General features: G+C 43.4%; 1 protein-coding gene across 2 annotated transcripts in view; it reads left to right on the forward strand.

Annotated features, from left to right (window-relative positions):
- DIP2C (disco interacting protein 2 homolog C) overlaps nt 1-24613 on the forward strand; it is a 472428-nt gene that overhangs the window by 291076 nt on the left and 156739 nt on the right. For both annotated transcript variants that reach the window (XM_065397990.1, XM_065397991.1), the window contains one exon: nt 3914-4024. In XM_065397990.1, the coding sequence (XP_065254062.1) occupies nt 3914-4024 (111 nt within the window). The remainder of the gene's footprint in view (nt 1-3913; nt 4025-24613) is intronic.

A 24613-nucleotide genomic window follows, 5' to 3' on the forward strand; every position in this document is an offset into this window, starting at 1 on the left:
TTTAACGGAACTGTTACTGCATGTCAGCAGGGTCCAGATGGACAATTAGTCCGCAGCAGGCTAGTGCAGGTTAGATTCACACACCGTATGGTTGTGAACTAAATGTTTGTGTAGACAAACCCAAAGCGCCTTGAACAATACTTTTGCATGCCAGTTGCACTTCCTGCCATAGTGACATCAGTCACTGAGTGCTCTCAGGGCCCTGCTCACCACATACAGCAGGAAAGCTGAAACTGCAGAAGCAGCAGGCAGTCATCATGTGCCCAGAAAAGAAGGGGAGGAGTGGGCCTTAGTATGATTGGTGGTGTAGCTCTCAGGTCTACATATTTTTCCTTCCTGAAAAGACCCTTTAATCAAGTGGGGAGCAGAAAAACTGATCAAAATTTCTGAAATGCCTTGAGATTCAGGACAAGTTATTTAAAGAGTGCTTTGTTTAGGCAATTTTAAAAGAATAGATGCATATCCCGTTACACTCCTGTGCACCTAGGAGATTTTAGAGTTTAACTACAAAGCTCATAGAATCATTTATATGCAAAAGGCTCTCTAGTGGAACATCTAATCCAGGCCCCCTGTGTGAGGGTAGGATTTAATTATTCCTAAGAAATTCATGATAATGGAATACCGTATATACTCGTTCATAAGCCGAATTATTTTAGTAAAAAAGGGAAGCACCAGAGAAGGGGGTCAGCTTATGAACAGGTATAGAGAGGGAGAGGTGGGACACAGCCCCTCCCCCCAGCAAGGAGAGGCAGCACAACCAGCAGAGACAGAAGGGAAGAGGCAGGGCCAGAGTCTCTCTGCTTCTGGCCACGCTGCTCTCCCCCCAGCCTCCGAAGCAGCTGCAGCTCCGGGGCTGGCAGGCTGCAGCCGTGCCGTTAGGCCCCGTCCCACAGAGCAGGCTGTGGCCATGACACCCAGCCCGCCCCACCAGAGCACGCCGCGGCCATGCCGCCCAGCCCAGCCGACTGGAACATGCTGCAGCTGCACTGCCCAGCCTGCCGTAGCAGCTCCAACCAGGTCAGAGACATCCTCCTCTGGCCCTCCGCAGATAAGGTGGGAAGGGATGGGATGGGGAGAGTGTGGGGGTCCCGGGCTAGGGGTGGGGTCATGTGGGGGATGGTCACAGGGGTTACTCCCCTGACTCCCAGCTTCTCCCCCCCCAAAAAATTTCCCCACCAGTTGCTGTCCTGGCCCGTCATGGTAAGCAGCTGGCACGCCGGGACACTTTGTTTACTTAGGTTTACCTCCGTGCCTTCGGATGCTAGAGGTAAACAAACCATCTCGGCCTGCCAGCGGCTTATCCTGATGGCCGGGAGCCAAAGTTTGCCAACCCCTGAATTATAGGGTCATCTTATGAACGGGTTATAAAATTTTTCCATTTTTACTTATCCATCTGGGGGGGGGGGGGGGTCGGCTTATAAACGAACCGGCTTATGATCAAGTATATACGGTATATAATCTAGTCTTAAATATTGCTTTAGAGGATCGACCGCCTCCCCTAGTAGCTTGTTCCATTCTGTGCCTGTTTATAGTTGAAGGTTTTCTAGTATTGAATTAAATTTTTCCTGCTCCATCTAAAGCCCATTACTTGTTCTTTTCTTGTTAACTAAACATAATCCCTTTCTTCATTATAATCATCCATTTACATTTTTATAGATGGGCCCAATTTATTTCCCCAATACCACTAATCTGCTAGGGCATATTGGGGAGCAGGTCCACTGATGGAAAACTTTACAATACAGGTACTGCTGTTGCATGTAAACCAACTCAGTAATGTTTTTTCAGTAAAATATAAGTTTTTCCAAAAAATATTTTATTACCACAGCATTAGAAAGCCAAAATGGGTAGTTGAAGAAAACACTTGGACCATATATTGAAGCACAAATTTAAACAGCATTATTGACAGAGGCTAGGTCTACACTGGGGTGGGGGTGAATCGATTTAAGATACGCAAATTTAGCTACGCGAATAGCGTAGCTGAATTCGACGTATGCGATCCGACTTACCCCGCTGTGAGGACGGCGGCAAATCGACCGCCGCAGCTCCCCCGTCGACGGCGCTTACTCCTACCTGGGCTGGTGGAGCACGCGTGTCGATTCGGGGATCGATTGTCGCGTCCCAACAAGACGCGATAATTCGATCCCCGAGAGATTGATTTCTACCCGCTGATCCAGGCAGGTAGTGAAGACAAGCCCTTAAACTTTTTAGAAAGTTTGACCAAAAGCAAACTTTGCTCTTGATTTGGTGACCTGCTAAGGAAAGAAAAACAGGAACATGGGCCCTTTCTGTCTTCACAATTTATACAAGGTCAGGAATGTTTGCTTCTGCTCGTTTCCTTACATTAGGAATTCAGATTGCCTGCCCTGGAAGACTCTAGTAACTAGAGAGCTAGTGAAATGACATAAGAGAGTAGCATGAAAGCCGAGCAACTAAAGGAAGGGGTTTGAGCCAGTTCATTTAATGCAAACACTTATTTAATTTCAATTGCTAATAACATTCTGGATAAAAGAAGCCTTTGTTAGAGAGTCAGCACCTTCACCCTTTCAGTTCAGATGAGCTGTCATACTAAGCATGCTCTGAGACATCTAACAGGGCCTCCAGCAAAACCAGGGAAGACAACACTTGACTTTGCAGGTATTTCTGGGAGTTAAAATATAACAGCAGTATTTTGACATGTCCATTTCTACATCACAAAGAAATAATAAAAGGTACAATTCCAACTTTTTTTTTTTTAAATTGACATGTCACTTTGAGGTAGAGTCCTTTCAAACCCAACTAGTGCTAATTGGAACACATCTAGAATGTGGAGTTGGTATTTAGATTTTTGTTTATCAAGTCCTTGGAAATTCTTGTCACTCAAAAATAAACAGACTTTTGCCCACTTCCCCTCGTCTACCAAGGAAGGAGCATTCAACGGTGAAACTTCTGGGAGCTAAAAAAAATATTACTACAAATAAAAAATATAAACCTGCAACACAGCATGTGTCTAGACCCCTAATTTTTACTTCTGTGGCCATGCAAAGCGAGGTCCTGATTTGTGTGTAGTTTCACTCCTTTTCATTTTTTTCTCCAGACAGAAAATACTGAGAAAGGTTAAGCAATTTAGTTTGTTTCCCAAACCTAGAATCATTTGTTACTCTAATTCTATTTGTCTTTTTAGAAAGGTGGTGCCTAACACTCTAGGCTTAACTAGAGTGAAACAAAATACAATACTTACTTTGATCGTTTACACATGGTACTCCTATAGTCATAAACAGGGCCGGCTCTGGCTTTTTGGCCGTCCCAAGCAAAAAAAAAAAAAAAAACGGGGCGGCCACAACGGCAAAGCCAAAAAAGCCAAAAAACCCTGTGGCGTGGCCGGAGCGCGGGTACAGGGGGACTGGCTGGGGGAGGGGGCGGGAGCGGCGGGAGCGGCGGGAGGGCTCCGCTCCGGTTGGCGGGGAGGGAAGGAAGAGGACTGCCCTGCAGGGCGCTCTGGTTCTCCGTGCCGCTGCCCCCTACGGGGCGGCCGGAGCGGAACAACAACAACAAAAAGCGGCCGTGCCGCCCTAGGATTGGGCAGAATGCCGCCTCGAACAATCTGCCGCCCCAAGCACCAGCTTGCTCAGCTGGTGCCTGGAGCCGGCCCTGGTCATAAACTATGGAAGTGATCTTTTTTTCAACTAAATATTGTTGACTATACAGCTTATCATAATTTGGAGTCATCCCCCTTGATGTTAGGTGTTTGAAGTACATATGCTCCTTTGACTGCTTGATCCGCAGCATTGACATAACTAGGCCAGAACAGCTGACCAAGTATTAGTAGTGTTTTTACCAATAGAAATCAAATGGTTTAACAGCTGAACATTCAGTTGGCTTTTTGACAACAATCTTCTGTAATCCAACCAGAACTATTTGTTTTTCATTAATGCAGGGGTGGATCAGGCATTGCCACAAGAACGTCGAACTCCTGTTACCCCTTCCTCTTCCTCTCGATATCACCGTCGCAGGTCCTCAGGGTCACGGGATGAGCGCTATAGGTCAGGTAAGTAGAAATAAAAGAACACAGAAGTGGAGAGTGTCCTTCCAGTTCAATTGTTTGCAGTGGGACTCTAGTTGAACTCTTCTTCCAGCTGCCACAACGGGGAAATATTCATCGTGGGCATGAAGGGAAATTCTACCATACTGATTCTAATTTGCAAACACCATAAGAGAACGCTTAATGAGAAATAAAGGAGCTGGGCATGTTAATGCACCCTACTTGGAAAACATTGATAAGGAACAGATTCTAACATGATAAATAAATTGTGAAGCTTACCAAAAAGTTTCATTCTAGTTGCTAAATTTGAGGGCCAATTCTCTTCACTCACATTGGTGTAAATCACAAGGCAAGGGGGTTACTGGTCTGTAAGTGAGAGGAGAACGAAGTCCCGTATCTCCTCGAAGATGTAAACTGTGTATAGTACACGGCAACTGGACAAGGATTAGCTTTGCTCTAGTCACTATTGCAGCAGTACAAAGGAAACTCCCCTCATGGTTCTCCCACCAGTGCGTCAACGAGAACCTGGGAGATTAGCCTAGGAGATTAACCTGGGGGGGAGGGATAGCTCAGTGGCTTGAGCATCGGCCTGCTAAACCCGGGGTTGTGAGTTTAATCCTTGAGGGGGCCATTTAAGGATCTGGGGCAAAAATCTGACTGGGCATTAGTCCTGCTTTGAGCAGGGGGTTGGACTAGATGACCTCCTGAGGTCCCTTCAAACCCTGATATTCTATGATCCCTCCCTTCACCGGCTGCTGCAGCCAGACATCAGGGCCTATTTGTTACAACACCAAGAGTTCTGCTGTCAACTTCTGCCAGCCTACTCAGCCTGGAGTTTGAGGAGCTGGGAGTGGGAGGGAGAATTGTCCCCTTTTCACTACCACCACATAGGAGAAGTCCACACCTCCAAACCACTGATGACTGCCAGAGGTCCCAGGACAGCCTGCCTGCCACTAACACTCTTGCTGCCAGACAGGGGAGCCTCCATGAGATGCTCTGAGGAAGTATTGTGGGTCATACGTTCCAATGTCAGAAGGAACAACTGTGATTATCTAGTCTGTCCTTCTGTGTAAGGTCATAGATCTGGGCCAGGGCTTAATGGTTTTGGAGGGTGGGGAAGAGCAGAGTATGGAATTGTTGGATAGTGTTCGAGGAGAGGGGTACATTTTAACAGTCAGTCCCACACAGCTTACTGAGTTGGAAACTTGTAGGGAGCGCTTTGTTAAAATGTTTGCAGCGTATCACCATTTCATTGCATTAGGCCAAGTGCCTGCCAGTTCCATTTCAAGGAAATTGAAACAATAAATATTACACAAAGAGAGTTAATTTGCATCCAGACTATTTTGATAAAGTTAAGTTAAATAAACCTCAGGTCAGATGCAGTGGTTTCTGCCAACTTTCATTTAAATAATGGTTAAGTTTGCCACTTGCTACTTCTTTGGCATTTGACCTGCAAGAACTTCCAACAACATTCAGCTAAGAACTGGCTGATTTCTCTCCAGATTGTTTTTTTAATTCATAACAATATTGTTAAATCAGGGGTGTCCGGGCATTGGTCCCTTGTGGCGCTCAGCATTCTACGCTGTGACTCTCAAGAATAATTGTGTTAAGAAAATTTGTTCTTGACAATGCATTGAGCTGCCCTTGGCAATGTGTAAACTGAAGTGTTTGAATCCGCCTCATCGCTGTGGGGAGGCACAATCTTCTCCTGCCTTCCCTGCAGCACCAGGACCAGCTCTGGTGGTAGCCAGGAGTGCTATGAGAAGCTGGTGGCCCTTTTGTTCTTTAGCTGGTCTGCCTGCTCTGTCACAGGGATAGAAGGAAGGATGCCCCCAGAGAGTAACTGGCTACTCATCTGCTTCCCTGACAGGCTCTGGGAACCCCAGGAAGAAGGGGATAGGAGCTTAACTGGCTCATCCTGAGCTTGAGGGAGTGCCTTACAAAGGATGGCTCCCCTCTTCTTCCCAAACTGCTACTGAGGGCAGCCCAGGAAAGGGGAAAAGGAGGTAAAGCTGAGAACCAACAGCCAGCTATGGCTCTTCGATATTCTACTCCAGCTCCAATCCAGGCTAGAGCAGACTGGGAGCTGTTTTAATTTGTGTCAGCTGGCTATCATCCCCCAAAGCATCATAAACCAGCTGGGGGCAGCCAGAAATCAGGGCACTCCAGCCACTTCCCCTGCCTGTCCTCAGGTCATCCCCCGGAGCCAGGGGGTGGTAGGGAAGGATATATAGGAGCCAGCCAACCCCTCTCAGACTGGGGGATTCCCCAGCACTAGGGGTCTTGCAGGTGTTTTTCAGCTCCAGTGCATCGCCTCAGTGGGGTGAAAAGAGCAGAACAGGAGAGAAAACCTGCCCCAAAATATTGACTGTGACCTCTTAATCTTTTGAAATATGTTCGGTCCTTAGGCTGAAAAGCACTGGTTTAGTTCAGTGTCCAGTCTCTTCACAGAAAATTGTGTAGGAAAAAATACGACTCCGTTCTCTCCTGCATAAATGCATAAGGGCAAAGATAATACAAATACTTTTGTTATTCACTTTCCTATCGCATTCTATAGGAGGCCAGTTTTCTCTTTCTGTATTTTAGCTCATCTTGTTATCTGGAAGTGAGTTCTGATCATTTCCCCTATCATAAGGCTTCCGCATTGTGACATTGACATTGGTTGGAGGAATGGATGTGGACTGCACAGCCAAAACTTTGTTCTCTATTAATGAAATAGTCTGGTTCAGTAAAGTCAGGATCATGCTACTGTGGTTTTGATTTCCCCTCACTGATTTGAGAAAGATCTTCACAGTCAGTACCTGAAAGCTTGACAATAATATGTAAGTTTATGGCAGGGCTTAAAATTTTGGTAATGAGTGCTCTAGTGTGTGACTCTTCAGCAAAACAAGCCACAAAGCTCTCCAGCAAATCCACTTGAGGAGCCCTCTGTCCACAAGTACCTCAAAGCAAAAATAAGAAGCTATCTGCAATTTAAGTTCAGTTTTCAGTTTAGTTTTTGAAGAATTTTGCATTGGTACTATTTGATGTCCCTACCGTAGAATCAATTGCTCTTCTTTCGCTTTGGAATCGATTAGGTTAAAAGCACATTTCAGTCTCAAATAGTTTAATACATAATAGTCCCCCTTTCATCAGTCTTTTTACTATAGATAACAAAATTATAAGCAAAACTCCCATGTGTGATTCACATTTCCTTGACTTCAGATTTTCTTAAGTTAAAAGCTTTTGTTTGATTTATTGAGGTGTTTAATACATCAGCATCTCAGCTCTGAAAGTATTGTGATTATTAAATCTAGTTGGTACCCATTAGTTCCATTGCTGGTTATCATATCTGGCACATCTTCCTGGACCAGGCCCTGAACAAAATAACAGTGCAGTCTTTATCCAATAAGTAATTCACTTCCAGGAAAACATTTCCCTTCCTCAGTTTTTGCACAAGTTATTCCAATTAGCATCTGAATACAAATTCTCTACCCCAGCTTATGATCAAAGTTCTGCTCTGCCTCTGCTCTGCAAGATTTTTCAAATTGGAGGCCTAACATCCTGAGAATCATCCAACATCCTTCCTTGTCTTTGCCCTCCATGTACATTTATGTGTCAACCATATTGTTAAATTAGCTCTTTGCAGACTCAACATCCTCTCTCTCTTCTATTGCCAACCTTACTATGTTGTATTACCATAATAAACACTGTACCTTGACTTTTTAATTCCCTACCTATTTTCTCACTTCAATCATATTTCTTTTAACTTGTATAAATTTTTATAAAAGAATTTTTGCACGGCCATAATTATGAAAACCTTTTCGAAAGATTCTCAGGTTCTGGATAAAAATTGGTTCCTCACTGGCACACAGGGGCAAGCTCATGATTGCTCATCATTTTTCTAAAGATTGCCAGTAAATTTTGGGTTGCAAAGATAGTTTGCTATTAGACTAGCCACATTTCAGGCTACTCTTTAAAGTAGAGAGAGGTCCACTCCCATCCTTTAGGCTTTCAGGAGTTTCAGAATCTGAACACAGATTCAAATTTTCCTCATTGGCCTGTTTGCCTCCAATGGGCCATCCCGAAACTCTTAAACTGAACAGCCCAGAACTTCAGCATTCTGATTTTATAGCTCTAAAGATTCTTCATATGTCTAAAGAAATATTTAAGCAGGTGACTAAATTAATGCAGGATCATGCTACATTATCCATTTTTAAAATACAAATTACCCCAGCTAGCCCTTTAGGAAGTGTAGCTAATGTTCATGGACAATAATTAATTCATAGATAACTTTGATTTATTCCTCCCAAGAGTAAACATTCTCTTGTTATTTACTGAACCAGGAAAAGTATTTAGAAAGTTCTGCCACATATGGACCTTTGCAACAGTTTTCCCTCACATAATTTTAGCAGCTGCTATTTCACTGTCAGCTGATAATTTCTTTAAACCATTTGAAAATTGGGTTTCTAAGCTGATTTCAGAAGGTACCAATCCATAATATTGCTGTATCATTTCAAAATAGTATCCACTACAATAGCTAGAAATCAAGAAGGTAAAAAGCAAGAAGGTAATCAGAACTGAATGATTTTTCTATTCTGATCATGAAGTCTCGGAGAGCTGGAAACAAATGTGTTAAGCCAGTAAAAGGCTGGGATTCACAATGGGATGCTGGCTCTTCAAAGAATGCCTCTGTGACCCTGTGTACACTAGGGAAGATTTTGGTTGTTTTTTTTAAGTTTCTCTCTGCAGTGAACATTAGTTAAGTTCTACCAGTGTTAACAACATTGCAAACTCCATGGTAAATGGGTCGCAGGTCACCATTGTCATTTAAAGTACCATTTTGATTGGACCTACACATATACAACTTCTCAGAGCAAGTCTAACTGTCATGACTCTTAAAATGGTAGCGGCAGACTCTGACCTATATACACTGAAGTTGAAGCAGTGTTTCAAATGGTTTCTCATCATTTTTAAGGGTACATCTACACTTCAAGCTAGGGGTATGATTGCCATCTTGAGAGCTAGTGTGCTAAAATAGAGTGTAGTGTGGCAGCACACGCAGTGGGAGGGGTTAGCTGCCTCATGGATATGCCCATCCAAGTCCATAGGTACATGTCTCTTGTGTAGGGAAGGCCTATGATCTACTGCCATAGGCTGGCTATAACAGAGAATAACAACATAAGCTATTGTGGCAATCCAGAACAAAATATCCTTAGGTCAGCTAGTCGGATCTCCTTTATCAGAGGACTTTTACATGGCCATAGAAAAAACTAATAAATCAAAATGTACCCAATATTCCCCCCCAGCTTAGGGTTTCTCACCCAGATACGAAGTCCAGCGTTAAGAGAACAGCTTAAAGAAATATTTAAGCAGGTGACTAAATTAATGCAGTATCATGCTACATTATCCATTTTTAAAATACAAATACAAATTCTCGGAGGGAGTCTCTTTTCTAGGAAGCTGCTTTTATGGCCCCTCCATGGAGGATGTGTTAGCCTGAGTTGCTATTAACTCCTCATTTGCCAAGATCTGGGTAGAGTCTCTGCACTCTGTCACAGTCTGCAAAACAATTAAGTGCCAACTTCAGCTGTGAACAGGGTGTCATGTATGAGATTACACAGCCACATACATTGCTACATTATCATGGATTAGTTTTAAAATTGCCCCACATTTGTGCACAAGATCTAAGCTGTCCTCTAAAAATAAACTAAGTCTTCTGGCCTGTGTGGCTGCAAAGAACCTGAAAAAAACTGATGTGTACATGCTGTGATCTCTGCAGACAACATTAGCTCAGAGAAGTGGGAGTTGCTCCCATTCACCTCAGTTGGATGATTGCATTGAAGACTGACGGTTTAAAGTCAGTGTTAACGATCTCAAAAATTAAGCAACTATGTTTAGCTGTTGCTGGCAGGGTTGAGGGGGCAGCTAGCTTCTGTCAAGGCTGCTAGGTGGGGAGCAGGGAATTCAAATTGCCCAACACCCTTAATTGCTGCCCTAAAGAGGGAGAGAAAAAGAGGCTACATCCCCTCGCCAGGGCAGACCTGCAAAGTCTCCCATGTCGACGTGAGACTCCTGTTTTTGGCTACTGGTTGCACCGCTTCTGACCCAAATTGCAGAGCTGTGGAGTAGTAACCAAGGTATTCTAGGGCTCCTCACGAAGGCTACGTCTTCACTACGGGGGGGGGGGTCGATTTAAGATACGCAAATTCAGCTACGCGAATATCGTAGCTGAATTTGACGTATCGCAGCCGACTTACCCTGCTGTAAGGACGGTGGCAAAATCGACCTCCGCGGCTTCCCGTCGACGGCGCTTACTCCCACCTCCGCTGGTGGAGTAAGAGCGTCGATTCGGGGATCGATTGTCGCGTCCCGACGAGACGCGATAATTCGATCCCCGAGAGGTCGATTTCTACCCGCCGATTCAGGCAGGTAGTGTAGACCTAGCCTAAGTTAGAGTTCATCCTAGGTGTGCTCTGTATGGTTGCAGTTTTCTAGGACTCTAATCAGAGAGGCCCCACTAAAAGTGTTGTCCCACAACCCACCCATGGCTAGAAGGTAGAAACGTCCAGAATTTTCACTGCATATTTGATTTTCAACTTAATTTTTTTTAATTAAAACGTTCCTTGAAAAAATTAAACTGAAAATCTTCCAGGAAAGTTTTAGGTTTTTTGACCAGCCTCTACCCAGGGCCATAGAGCTACTTCTAGAGTGGTGAGAGTGAGTAGTGCGCTCTAGAGAGTTGCTCTAGTCAGAGCTCTGGAGCCCACAGGCTGGTTATGAACCAGAATAAATAAAAATAATGATTTTTAAAACAAACAGGTTTTTTTTAATTGGACTTGATTTTTTAAAAATGTATTTTTAAACAGAGACGTGGTCTCGAGCACAACTCCCCTGCACTGTTGCTGGAGGAGTGCTCAGCTCCAGTGGGATCTGTACCATGAGAAAGGCACTCTAAGGCAGTGGGGCAGAGGTTGCCCACCACTGCTCTCAGGAGATGCAAGCTGCTTGCGCAGACTGCAAGGTAGCTTCTTCAGGCAGCTCAGGTTGGATTTGCCTCCATACTCGTGAAATCCTTGTGTGTTAGATTCTAATGCTGGTCACACTGAAGAATACTTAGATTAGATCAGGGGTTTTCAAACTGGGGGTCAGGACCCCTCAGGGGGTCACAAGGTTATTACATGGGGGGGTCGCGAGCTGTCAGCCTCCACCCCAAACCCCGCTTGCCTCCAGAATTTATAATGGTGTTAAATATATAAAAACATGTTTTTAATTTATGTGGGGGGGGGGTCTCACTCAGAGGCTTGCTAGTGAAAGGGGGCACCAGTACAAAAGTTTGAGACCCACTGGATTAGATTTACTGTCACTGCCCTGCTGAATGGCAGAGAGAAGACAAAGCTATTGGACTGGAAATCCTATCAGCACAATGATCTTTTTGTGAAATAGTTTATCAAACGTTTGTTTGTTTGATATTTGTCGTCATTAAGGGGGGATAGTAAATAACATGTTTCCACCACTCACAATGGCCAAATCTACAAAATCAAGACGTGCTAGGAAGTTGTCTGCATTTGTTTTGAGGAGAGGAAGAGGGTTGTAATTTATGTAAATGAACTAATGTGTATTAATCAAATGCAGAAATTAAGGCATTGAGAGTCAAGTGCCTAACATCTCTGCATTTCCCAGAGAGAGGCCACATATGGCCTGGACAAATATGCCAGTACCAAAATTTGGATGCCAAAAAAACAGAACTGCTGCTCATGTCTTCCTGCAAGCCATTCCCCCCGGCTGATAAAACCTCTGTTTTCCCCTTGCAATTTACTCAATGCAGCTACTCAATGTCAGTACAAAAATCTTTAACACAACCAAAATGTAAAGTTTAGGGACAGTATAAAGTAAACACCGCTGAGAATACTGTGCTGATCTGGCGGGGCCAGGAGGCAGTGAGTGAGAGAGAGGAGGAGGAGCGGGGCACTGCTGCATAATTCTGTAGTTCCTGCCATGAATGGGACATGGGGTCTTGCATGGATCCCTAATTACAACTTTGTACCCCATTGAACCTTTAAGAGGTACTGAAGCTCAGCATTAATTGTGAATATTCTGCATTTTACTGCCCACACAAGATATTGGCTTTTTAGCCCTGAAGACTTTGGGCAGGTCTACACTACAGGACTAAGTCGACTTACGTTATGCAACTCCAGCTATGGGAACCTTAGGTCGACTTATTGTGGTGTCTGCACCGTGCTGGGTCGATGGGAGAAACTCTCCTGTCGACTTACCTTATGTTTCTTGTTCCGGTGGAGTACTGGAGTCGACAAGAGCGTGATCAGCGGTTGATTTAGCGGGTCTTCACTAAACCCGCTAAATCGACCCCCCGGTGGATCGATCGTTGTGTGTCGATCTCCCGGTAAGTGGAGACAAACCCTGTGTTTTCCACAGACCAGAAATAGCATGGGCAATATCAGTGTAAGTGTCTCCCTGCTGCCTTTCCATGACCTAGAGATACTACTACTTGAGAGAACAGCTCAGTTTCCAGGCTCATTAAGTAACTAGCCTCTTTTTGAGACTCAAGAAGTAATTCAGTTAGTGACCACTGTGGACAGGGTGGTTTTTGTGACTGACACATGCGCACTGGAAGCTGGACAGACCAACTCATTTGGCAAAGGTAGGACAGCTCCTTAATAAGTGATGACTCAGGTGAATGATACAATGGTTTGTTAGCTGATCCATTTCAGGAATTCACTTTTTTTTTTTCCTTCCTGAAATGGGGATATCAGGATGCTCAGCATCCTTTGAGCAAATCCAGTTCCCTACACATTCTTATAAGGAAGGTACCACACCTGGAATACATTTAAGCTGGGGGTTGGCTGGCTAGCTGAGACACTTTTGCTTCAGGGTCTGTTTTTTGCTTACAGTACTCATTGATTTGGAGTTGAGCAGAATTAGCAGTAAAGAGGAAAATGGAGGATTGTGTGTGGTGTTTGTTTGCTTGCACTTTTTAAAGAAGAAAACTTTCAATTGGTAATTTTTGGATATATTGCCAAGATGAAAGTCTCCTAAGTACAGGTCTAGGCTAACTCAGATTCATCAGCTACCTTTCCTACTCTAAACGGTGTTCAGTAAGGAAAAGACAGAAAAGTTCTTCGTATCAGGTGTTAGGTCATTCCACTTTAAAACAAATAATCTCTATGTGAGTTATGAAGCATCTGAAAGAAGGTCAACCACTGAGAGACATCCTCTGTCGAGATCGTCACAGATGAGGAGAAGATGTCAGAGCTGGATAGGCTTTGCAAGATTTACTTATTTATAAAGGAAATTCAGGATCTCAGTCCAGCACTTTTATAGAGCTTGAAAGGAATGAATTAAAACACAAAAGGGGGTTAGTCTATGGGAAGATCAGAGTATATGTACATTGCATAACATGGAATATGAACCCTGACTGGAATGTGTGGATTTGGAGAACTGTTTCTGCTGGTGCACCTTTACTAAGGGCATGGCTACACTTGCAGATGTAGAGCGCTTTGAGTTAAACCAGCCTTCGTAGAGTGCAGTAGGGAAAGCGCTGTAGTCTGTCCACACTGACAGCTGCCAGCGCACTGGCGTGGCTACATGAGCAGCTCTTGCAACGGCCACAGAGAGCAGTGCATTGTGGTAGCTATCCCAGCATTTAAGTGGCTGCAACGTGCTTTTCAAATTGGGGGTGGGATGGGGTGGAATGTGACAGGGAGTGTGTTGTGTATATGTGGGGGGAGAGAGAGTGGGTTGTTGGGGGGGCAGAGAGCATGTCAGCATGCTGTCTTGTAAGTTCAAACAGCAGCAGACCTCCCCCTCCCTCCCCGCCTCTCTCTCTCTCACACAGCATTCCACAGTAATGGTTGCTTTGTCTCGGAGCAGATAAGCATGCCGGCTGTCAAACGGAGCTTTCAAAGGGCATATCCAAAACAATGACAAGAGTGGCCACTTGACTTAAGAGGATTATGGGACATTTCCGGAGGCTGATCAGAGCACAGTAATGCAACACCTCGTTCACACTGATGCTGGCGCGCTCCAGTGGGGGCACATCAAACATTATTCTACTCGCCGAGGTGGAGTACCAGGAGCGTTCTAGTCGTGGAGTCAGAGCGCTTTACGTGCATTGCCAGTATGGATGGATAGTGAGCTAGTGCGCCCTGGGCTCCTTTAATGTGCTGTAACTCGCAAGTGTAGCCAAGCCCTAAGTGTTATCCCAGAGAATGAGGGAAATAAAGTTAGATGATAGATTAAGAGTGTCTTAATGTCTATTAAAATGGCTCACTGTAGAACAAATAATGAAAGGATTCATCTGCTAACCCTTCAGGTCAATGGTAATTAATCATCAACACAGAGCCATCACTACACTGGGAAACAAAGGTCAGGTGTCCATGCTGATTCTTTAAATTGCTAGCACTCTGATACCATTTACTATGAGATTTTGTTAACTCACTTGTGGTTCAGATGGAGATTGCTCATTTCTCTTGATGATCTTCTTGCTTGGGGCATGTTCCTAGCCCTCTTGTTCAATGTGCTCTTTCTTGGGGGAAATAGTAAGGAAAGGGCTGCAGTGTTATCACTATGTAGATGACAACCGTCTCTTCATTCTTTCATTTGATCTAGCTGGTACAGTATCAGACTTCCCAGAACCTGGCTGATATGGTGACTAGGATGTGAGCAAGTGGTAGAATCTAGACAAAACAGAGATTGTGGGGGAAAGCATGGAGGAATATGATGACTGCCTCAGTTAATGAGGGGCCTTTGCCCATTCTTTGTCTGAGAGCTTTGCAATTTTGGGTTGCTTTCTGACCCTGGACAACTCTTTGAATCCCAGCTGACACCTTTTTTTTCAGTCCACATCAGAAAAGGCAGTTGCAATCACTTTTTTCTTAGCTAGACCTTGATAGTTACCCATTCTAGACCTTTTATAAATGCATTCAGGTTATTGCAGTACACTCTGTGAGGCTACTCTTTTAGATATCTGAGAACTCCACATATATTGCATAATGTGGTAGATAAGTTCATGGAGGATAGGTCCATCAATGACTAATAGCCAGGATGGTGTCCCTAGCCTCTGTTTGCCAGAAGCTGGGGTAACACCAACAGATCCTGTTAGTCGGCGGGTGGGATCGAACCTTGGACCTCTGGAACTAAATGCATGAGCCTCTACTGCGTGAGCTAAAAGCCAACTGGCTGTTAGCTAAGGCTGTAGAGGAGACTCATAATCTCACTTTAAGTGGTCTCGGTGCCACTAGATGGGACAGAACACCAAACCCAGGAGGTGTGTGGGTTACACTGGGAATGAGTGACAGGGGATGGATCACTTGACAATTACCTGTTCTGTTCATTCCCTCTGGGGCACCTGGCATTGGCCACTGTCAGAAGACAGGATACTGGGCTAGATGGACCTTGGCCTGACCCAGTATGGCCGTTCTTACGTTGCCTGCTCAGCTGGCAGAGACCATGCAACAACAGTTGCCTGTTTGTCTCTAAGTGCAACTCAAGGTGTTCCCATTAATCTATAAAATCCCTATGTGGCTGAGACAGTCCCATCACAACAATTGAGGTCACCTTGTATGAATAAGCCTTTCTCTGCATGTCTGCAGTGTCTTCTGTGAAAGAATCTGCCTGCAGGACATGTGTACATTTTATCTCACCTCACTCCCAAGCAATGGGCTTAGGATGTAAGGTGGTGTTAGTAATTTGATTTTGGAAGGGAACACAGCTGAAGCTTTGGGTACTGGGAAGGGAATTAAGTTCTCCTCTTCCTCCTTTTGGGTAGAGGCAGAAGTTTCTAAATTTGGAGTTGGGGGTTAAATTTCTTGTCCCCCACCTCAGGAGCCCTTGATAGCAAACAGCTGCTTGAAAATCCACTAACTTTGAGGAGCCAAGACAGGTAAGCACATTAGTTCATTGCTTCTGCTAAGACAACTGACAATGAACTAGACAAGGTGGGTGAGATAATATTTTTTTATTGGAAGTCAGTCCAATAGAAGATATTACCTCACTCACCTTGTCTCTCTCATATCCTGGGACCAACACAGCTACAACAACAGTGCAAATGAAATAGTTAATGTTGGTGGCTGAACCTTACAGCCACTGAGATTATTTGAGTCACAGCTCTGTGAGCTAGTGTTTCAAGCAGTTAGGACTGCGTGGTTTAAGTTTGGTTCACATTTTGAAGGTTACTCTGGGAGCAATGGAGGCTAGAAGTTGAGGCCTTGTCTGCACACAATAAAGCTGCACCACTTTAACCAAAGCTGTTATTTCTTTGCCTATTTAGTTAAACTGGTGCAAAGGTTCTTATTTTAGTTTAAACCAGACTTATTTCGGGAGCTGGTCAGAAAATGGTTTGTTTTCTGCAGAAAGTTTTGACTACCCAAAACCAAATTCTGTGTCTGTCAGAGTTTTCAGGGTAAAACTGACTTTTTTTCCCTACTGAAAAACCAAACACAACTTTGTTTATTTGCTTTCGGCCAGAAGCCAACAAGTTTTCAGCTGATTTTTTTTTTTCCATTTTCAGGTATTTGGTTTTCCAATTTAAAAAATATATCAAAATTCCGAGGAAAGCGGAGACTTTCATGAATGGTTGTAAATCCAAAACCCAATTTTCTGTCAGAAAGAAGTTGACAAAGATTTTCAACCAGTTCTCTTTATTTGGATTTAGCTTAAGTCAATTAGGAATCTGTTTATACCAAAATAAGCCCATCTTAAACCAAAACTAGAGTATCCACACACTAGTTTTCACTGGATAGTTAAATTGGTTTAAAGCCCAATGTAATTTAAACTGTTATGACTTTCTCATATAGAGAAGGACTAAAGATTTGCCCATACTGGAGTTTTTTTGCAACAGTGTAATACATAGCTCTCTAGAGTGCTTTTTCATCCAGAGCTCTCAAGTGCTTTACAAAAGGTCAGTAAGATTGTCCCCATTTAACAGATAATGAAACTGAGGCAGAGGGAGGAAAATGACCTGCCAAAGGTCACTCAGCAAAGCAGTTGCTGAGCTGGTAACTGACCCCAGGTGTCTTGGGTCCCAGTCCAGTGCTTCGTCTAGTAGGCCATACTTCCTCTCCTACACCGGCATAGCACCTGTGGAAACCCCTTGTGTAGACAGACTGCACTTATGTAAAAGGGGGCTAGCGCTCATTCAGCTTACCTTGCTTTTAAACATACAGCATCCATTAACTTCAGTGGGAACAAGGGTCACTCAGCACCTCTGAAAATCCAGGGTGAATCATGGGCCTGTTTAATACAATGGGAGATTTGCCATTGACTTCAGTAGGGCCAGGAGTTCACTCCAACATTGTGTACTTGGTTGCTTAAATATAGATTTATGAGCCTAACAGTATGTACTCAGGTTTAAAAAATGTTGTCCTAGTTTTTTTTCCCAAATGAAATTTAGATTCTGGAATGCCATTTTAAGTCAATCGCACTACAATGTATTTGTCCATATCCTTCTAGTAAATGCATGTACTTGTGTACAGTATAAACTTTAGTAAGGATAATTAATCTTTCCAAAATCCATCAGGAAAGTTAAGCAAATATCTCTGTTTTATAGCTAGAAACCAATACAAAAGCTCATTTACTTACGATCACCTAGTAATGGAGCCTGAGATCAAGTCACTGGAGGAAGCCGACTTCTACATTACAAATAAGAGATTAAATACATAGAGGAGACTTGCATGTTTTGTTGATTTCACTTATAGTGTGTAGAGTTAATGTAGCTTCAAATCTCACAATATAGAGATTCTTGATCAGAGGTAGAAGCTTTGGCAGTTAACTGTTTTAGTGACTAAAAGACTCCAACGTAAAGCAAAAGTAGCCTTGCATTTCAGAAAGCTCTAACAGTATTGGAGTTCACTATTCAATTGTTGCACCCCGTAGTTACACGTTACCTCTTTGTCTTGCAGCGTGTCCTCAAGACACTCCAGTGCAGTCACAAGTACTACTCCAAGAAGTCTAATCCCAGTTTTCCCATTTGCCTTTTCAGCTTTTACCTTTGCTCTACGGGCAGGTTCCTAGGAATTAACAAGAGTTCCACTGCTGCCATGGAAAGCAAGGCATGATAACTGTATGCTTCTACCATTCAGATTACCGAGAATGTAAAAGCACAGGGCTCCCAGCGCGTCTCCTTTTGAACAGAGGGATGCAGACAAATATGCACCCTGGACTCTACTACCAGCTGTTATGTGACAGTACAACTTACAACCTTTTGTAGAGCACACAAAATTAAGTCCATGCACTCGTCAAATTTATTTGCCCATCCCCATGAAGCCATCCCTCCTTATTTGGCAGGCCATAAAATAAAATTCAATAAAATTTTCAAAAGTACTGAAGTCCCCTTTTTAAAAGTGATTTAGGAGCCTAAGTCTCATTGTGAGTCAGCAGGACTTAGGTGCCTAAATGTCTTGGAAATTTGTGCCCTCAGAGCCTAAGAGGGGATGCAAGCTCCGAAATTGCTTTTTAGAAAAGTTTATCCTAGAGCAATAAGGAATATCTCAAGACTATTTCATCTGTAGCCTCGAGGACCTTCACCTAAATGAATGGCTTATTAGAATTGGATGATCTTACATTAGAGAGGGAGCTGATTGTGTTACTGTTAGATGCCACATTCCAGGATAACTAGCACCCCTTAGTGTAGCTGAGAAGAAATGGGACTCAGAACAGCTTCTACCACAACTCTGCCTACTTTCATGTCTAGAGCTGTTATCAAAACAGTCAGACACTGCCTGCCCCATAGTATGCAGCCTCATCACCCACGACAACATAACACCAATACAGAGATTCACTTGGCTTCAGCTCATCAGAAATGCAGGTGCTTAGGCCGCTTTCTATTTACCAATGAGTGCCCTGTATGGGATAAGCATAGCAATGTCTGAGATCACCAGCCACCTAGCTACTTGACAGCAACCCTTGAGGTGCTATCAGCCCGAGACTGATCAGACCACATTATCTGCTTTATCACCCGTCACTGCCAATTAGCACATCTTGATCCTGCTTCTAATAAACACTGGTGCCAAATTATCTCTACTCAGAGTACTTATGTGCAACACTTTTGGAAATTCCCACTCAGCATATCCTTGGTTTCACTGGAAAACTATGGCAAAGGTCCCATTAAAGTCACAGGAGACTTTCAGCTATCACTCAGATTTAAAGCAGTGACTGCCAACATTTTTTCCCTTTATAATTACCTCCCATAGTACAACTGTTCTCAGGACTGACTTGTCTACAGGTCTCAAGTTTTAGCCAAAAATTATTCCTGCTCACACTTACCTCCCTAATCCTGTCTCCCAAGAAATGAGGCCTGACCCATGTTCGATTACTCATGTCAAGCCGGGCCTACACAACTATCCTCTAGGACCTAGGTTGCTTTGTGATACACAGTTACAAATTGCTTTGTGATACTCAGTTGTTTCTACTAGCATCAGCTGCATCACTGTTCTTAGCTACAACTGGACACGGTTCCACTAGATATACAACTTACTTATGCAAACATAACACTCTTTATCTTTTTCCCCAAACCACCTCTATTTGTCGATTCATCCAACTGTTGCGTTCATCGTGTTCATAATTCTAGACTGTGAGATCTGTGGGGAAGGGGCAGTCACTGTTTTACTCATTGTAAAGTGCCTTACACACATGGGCTCTGATCTGTGATGGGTCCTCCAGATGCTACGGCAATATCAATCCTATATAAATGGCCTCTAATAAGGAATCCTCTGGCATTCTGAACTCATTACTGCAGAGCTTCAAGGATTTGACATTATCAATGTAATTCAAACTGTATCTTGTCTTTTCAAATCTGGTAATGGGGAAAAATAAGTACGAAGGATTTGGGATTGAAATGAGGCAAAATGGGGGGTTGGGAAGGCCTGAGTGGATATAGAGATGTCTCTCAGAGTTGTGGGTTGACGTGAAGTGAGGTTGAGAGATGAGAATGGGAAAATGAAGGTAAAAACTGGAAGTTGATGGAAGGAGGTAAACAATAAGGCCTAAATTTTCAGTGCCTAGTGATTTGGTGTGCCCAACCAGATTGGTTTCCAAAAAGTACTGAGCATCTGCCCTCTGAAAGCCAGACCCTTTCAAGATGTCTGAAATTGGGGCACTCAAAAATACTGGTTACCTTTTGAAAATTTAGGGTTAAAATCCAGAAAAAGGAAGAGGAAGGAGAACAGAAGTTAGAAAAAAGCAGTTAACAGAAGAAGTATGTGAGATAATATCTTTTATTGGACCAACTTCTGATGGTGAAAGAGACAACCTTTCAAACTAAGAAATAAGACACAATAGAAGGAAAGAAACTGGAATGACTAGAAAAGTTAGAGGAGGAAGCTCAAATGAGACATTAGTTACATTAAAAAAATTGTAAATAGAAAATAGAATGCTAAAAAGTTACAATAAAGTGTTCATGTATCTATATCCACACCCACACGCACGATTGTGTGAAAGGTTTCACTGCCTCTGCTGGCAATGGGAAAGGTGCCTAGTGGGCGGTGTTAGTTCCATTCTTATATAAGATCTTTTAAAATGATTTGAACAAGAGAGGACAAGGATTGTTAATAAAATTTGCAGTTGACTCTAAATTAGAAGCATTTGAAAAATATGAGCAAGAACAGAGAAATAAAAATTAAGTGAAAAACATGAACAGAAAAAGTAAGATTCAGCTTGGAAAAATGCAAATATTTATACATGTGGCGAGAAACACGACAACGAGCAGTGCTAAAGAATAGTGAAAAGCAAATCAGCCATGAGCAGAGAAATAAGGTGCAGCATTGGTACTCCCACACCTGGAGTATTTCATTTCATTTTAGTCATCTCCTTACCAGCAACAAAAATGCCAGTGTTGAGAGGGGTGACCTAAGAGGAACGACTAAAAGAAATTCATTCACACAGGTTGTTTAGCAAGAATGAGCCAACTCTACATGTGTTCAAAGGGCTGAAAGCTATTTGAGAGAGGCAGAGCTGCAATTTGGCCCCTCTGAAGCCTGTGTCTATGGCTCCTATTTGATTTGGGGGAACTCAGAATGTGAGAGAACATCAGTTTTCATTAATAAAAGTTACATTTCCAGCTCTCTTCCTTGCAACGATATCCTTGAAACTGTGAACTGATGGTTAGGGACCCAGTTTTTTTCACTGTTCTTTCCCTGAAGATCACAAGTCATTTGGTTCCTTCCTGACACCAGTCCCACAGGGCTGGCTTTTGGGGGTCACAAGTCCCTCAGCTTTTGGGAAGACCAGGGATTAGTTTGCAGCTTTGCTAGGGCAACACTGATTAGGGTGTTGGTGCTGTCACTAAGGGTATGTCTGCACGGGAGCTGGAAGGTGTAATTTGCAGCTCAAGGAGAAATACCCGCACTAGCTCTGATCAAGCTAACATGCTAAAAATAGAAGTGAAGCCACAGCAGCTAGGTTCCTGAGTACACACCTGGGGTCTTGAGGCAGCTAGTCCCTCTCACTGTGGTTACACTCCTCTTTGAGCTAGCAGGGGTATGTCCCTCAAGCTGGAAATTATACCTGCAGCTTCAAGTGTAGATGGACCTAAGTCTGCCACAAATTCCTTCCTGGTGGCTGCTGGGAGCTGAGCTGGCTGCTGTACTGAACAGGCAGTGTGACCACTATCAGGGCAGCTCAACCGCATGAGTGCCAACAAGGCCTAGTGCATAGGTGTGAGACTGGGAAAGAGGACTCCTGTACGCCCCTCCCTGCTCTGACACAGCTGATTTTGGTCCTGGTCAACTCAACTTTTCTACCATAACTTCCCCTTCTGTACAAGGAGAATAATACTTAACCATCACCAACCTCTTGTGATGTAGGTGGAGGTAGTTTCTAAGGCATTGTGTGTGTGCTGAAATGCACAGTAATGTGCATACTGCCCTTCAGTGGCTGGGGGCCCCATTGAGGTTTCTGCTCCCCCTTGCTTATCTGAAGAATTATCCCCTGCACATTTTAAAAAAAAATATTTGCAGCTGTAACAATCTGGGTCCAGATGCTGCCAGGGGAGATCAGTGGCTCTGAACCCCCAAAAATAAACAATTGAATCAATGTTACTGTGTATAAAAACACGCCAAGCAAGTTCTTTATGAAAGCTTGTAATAACCAAGCAGGGCAGTGGTCAGCCAGGCAGGGGTTGCTTCCTCAACCAGACCAGACTAGGTCCAAGCACCTAGCATCGTACAACGCAGGTAGTTCAAATGATGGACCATTAGGGTTAATGGGAAAACAATGAGACATCCCAGCTAGGATTTCCCCACCCTCAATAACCATGAGTCCCTAGGCTGCGGGGGGGCTTTTTAAAAGTATGCTAGAAACTGAAATCTTTATCCAGAACCCGAGGGACAGTCTCAGAGGCAGAAGGCCATCCATGTATGCTGGGAAAGTGTTCAAAGGCAATTGGTAATTTGTATTAGAAAAGGGAATTTATCTGATGCAGAAGTGCAAAGCTAGAAGTTGCATCTTTGTTTATTTTCTATGTAACTTGTATGTGTTTGCTTTCCCTTACCAATTCATCTTTGAATGTGTGAGTTTTGTGTGTGTGATTTTTCTATTAAATAAACCTTTTGTTTATTTTTACCCCAAATGGGGTCTCCGTTGCGCAAACTGCATGCAGTGTGTGTGCCAAAGTGAACTGATAACTGGGTGATGGTTTCACTACTTCGGGGGTGACGAACCAAAGGAGAAAAGTTCAAGTGTCTGGTAGTGTCTTGGGGTAGACGGATTTGGGGAGACTTGGGACCAGAAAGGTTATTGGGGTCACACCGCAAGGAGTAACTAGGCTAGTGGAAGCCAGGGTGAGACTTTTTTGTTTGTGGGTTGGCTATTGGTGTGAGGGCTGCAAGCCATAGCAGCAGAGCATTAAGGTGCCCAAAGTTACAAAGCAGGCACTGACAGAACCCCTCACAGGTCTGGGTGATCCCAAAAAAGTCACAGCAACTATCCAGAACCCCCTTTTCATCTTCAGGAGGAGAACAGGGGCTGAGCTCTGGACCTAAAGATCCCTCAGAACGTATTGTCATGTGAAATGAGTCAGTTAAATGTGGGGTGTATCCTATAAAGCCATTTTCCTAAACCTTCCCCCAATTCCTCAGGTCAGTCCTGTGCCCAGTGGTGTGATTATAATAATAGGAATTGGTTCCATAGGATGAGGAAGAGGGTTTTTTTCCTACAGTCCCACCCACAGAAAAGCAAAGGTAGCTCTTGGGAGAAGAATTATTTGAGGCACAAAGAACAAGTAGGTGAAATTAAGAATGGAAAAATGTAGGCTGCATCAGAATAAGATTCTTGACATCTATTATGCTGTGGCGTAAACTCCCTGGAGGGTGAGAGAGAAATACCATTACTTAGGACATTTATAAGTAGAATGCACAAAACACAAGAAACTGTATTAGAAAATCATCTGTTGGTAGAGAAAAACTGGATGAAAATTGGTCTTCTCAATCTCTATCCATGATTCTTATATACTGTTTGCTTGGATTCAGGATATGGTAAGGTTCGGTATCTGCTATGGCAATCTTGTAAATGTGATAAGGATAAACAAAATCGCACTGAAAATTTTAAGGGAGAGGGTTATTGGAAGTTAAAAATTCTTAGAGTTAATAAAAACACTACATTTTGTTTGAAATACAGGAGCAAACAGATTTTACCCTTTTGATCCTAGCAACTCACAACTCTTATCTGAGATTTAAAATGAATACATTGTGAGATTTGTTTTAAGGTTGTGAGGGGCTATATAGTAAATTAGACATTCCCATGTACTAGATATGCAGGAGAACTACTTGGTAAAAGACCACAAGACCAGGCACATGAGACCTTGGGTCTCACGAGAGTGAAGACTGTGCACAATGTTAAGCAAGTAGGCGCACTCCAGTCTAGAGATTTGCTAACAATTATAGAGTGCTATAACATAGCACAATATTTCTTTATATCTAGAGTAGGAAATGACTGAACTTACCATCAAACAGCAATTGCTTTCTTGCTTGGAACTGAAAAATTCATTTCCTTGCAGGACTTCCCTAAACTGAACTGAGCCTGGGAGGCTCTCAGTTGTTTACTGTGCCCTAAGGTAAATGGATCTCGTGGGACAAGGCAAGTTTGAAGTGGAGGAAGCTGGAAACTTACTATAATGAAAAGATTAGATGTTTGGAGGAGCTTCAGTGTGAGAATTATAGAGTATGTTTCCTTAATACATAGTTCAGAAGAGACTTTCCTTATCACAGAGCACGTAGATAAATATCTGAGGGTCGCTTTCTCCTCCTTCCCATTTGACAACCTTCTGATGGCCTGATTTCTGACTACATCAAAGATGGGCAGAAAAATACATACTTTCTTGTAGTCAGAAATATCTGATCATCAAAAATATGGAGTGTAAATAGTTAAAGAAGGCCATGCAGCTAATGGACATTGTGGAAAAGGGCATGTAGAATGCTAGAGACCTATAAGTTGCAAGTTTTGCCATGACTCCTTAAGAACTTCTTAACCCTTGAGAGTATACCCCTCCTCAGTATCCAACAGTACAGAGAACTAATACAGTTGTCCCGAGTATCCAAATCCCCTCTTCCTCTATTCCCTGAACACATGGCCTGTCATCTCTATGGTTCAGATCTCCTCCCTCTT

This window comes from Emys orbicularis, chromosome 2 (genome assembly GCF_028017835.1).
Source record: "Emys orbicularis isolate rEmyOrb1 chromosome 2, rEmyOrb1.hap1, whole genome shotgun sequence".
Taxonomy (NCBI): domain Eukaryota; kingdom Metazoa; phylum Chordata; order Testudines; family Emydidae; genus Emys; species Emys orbicularis.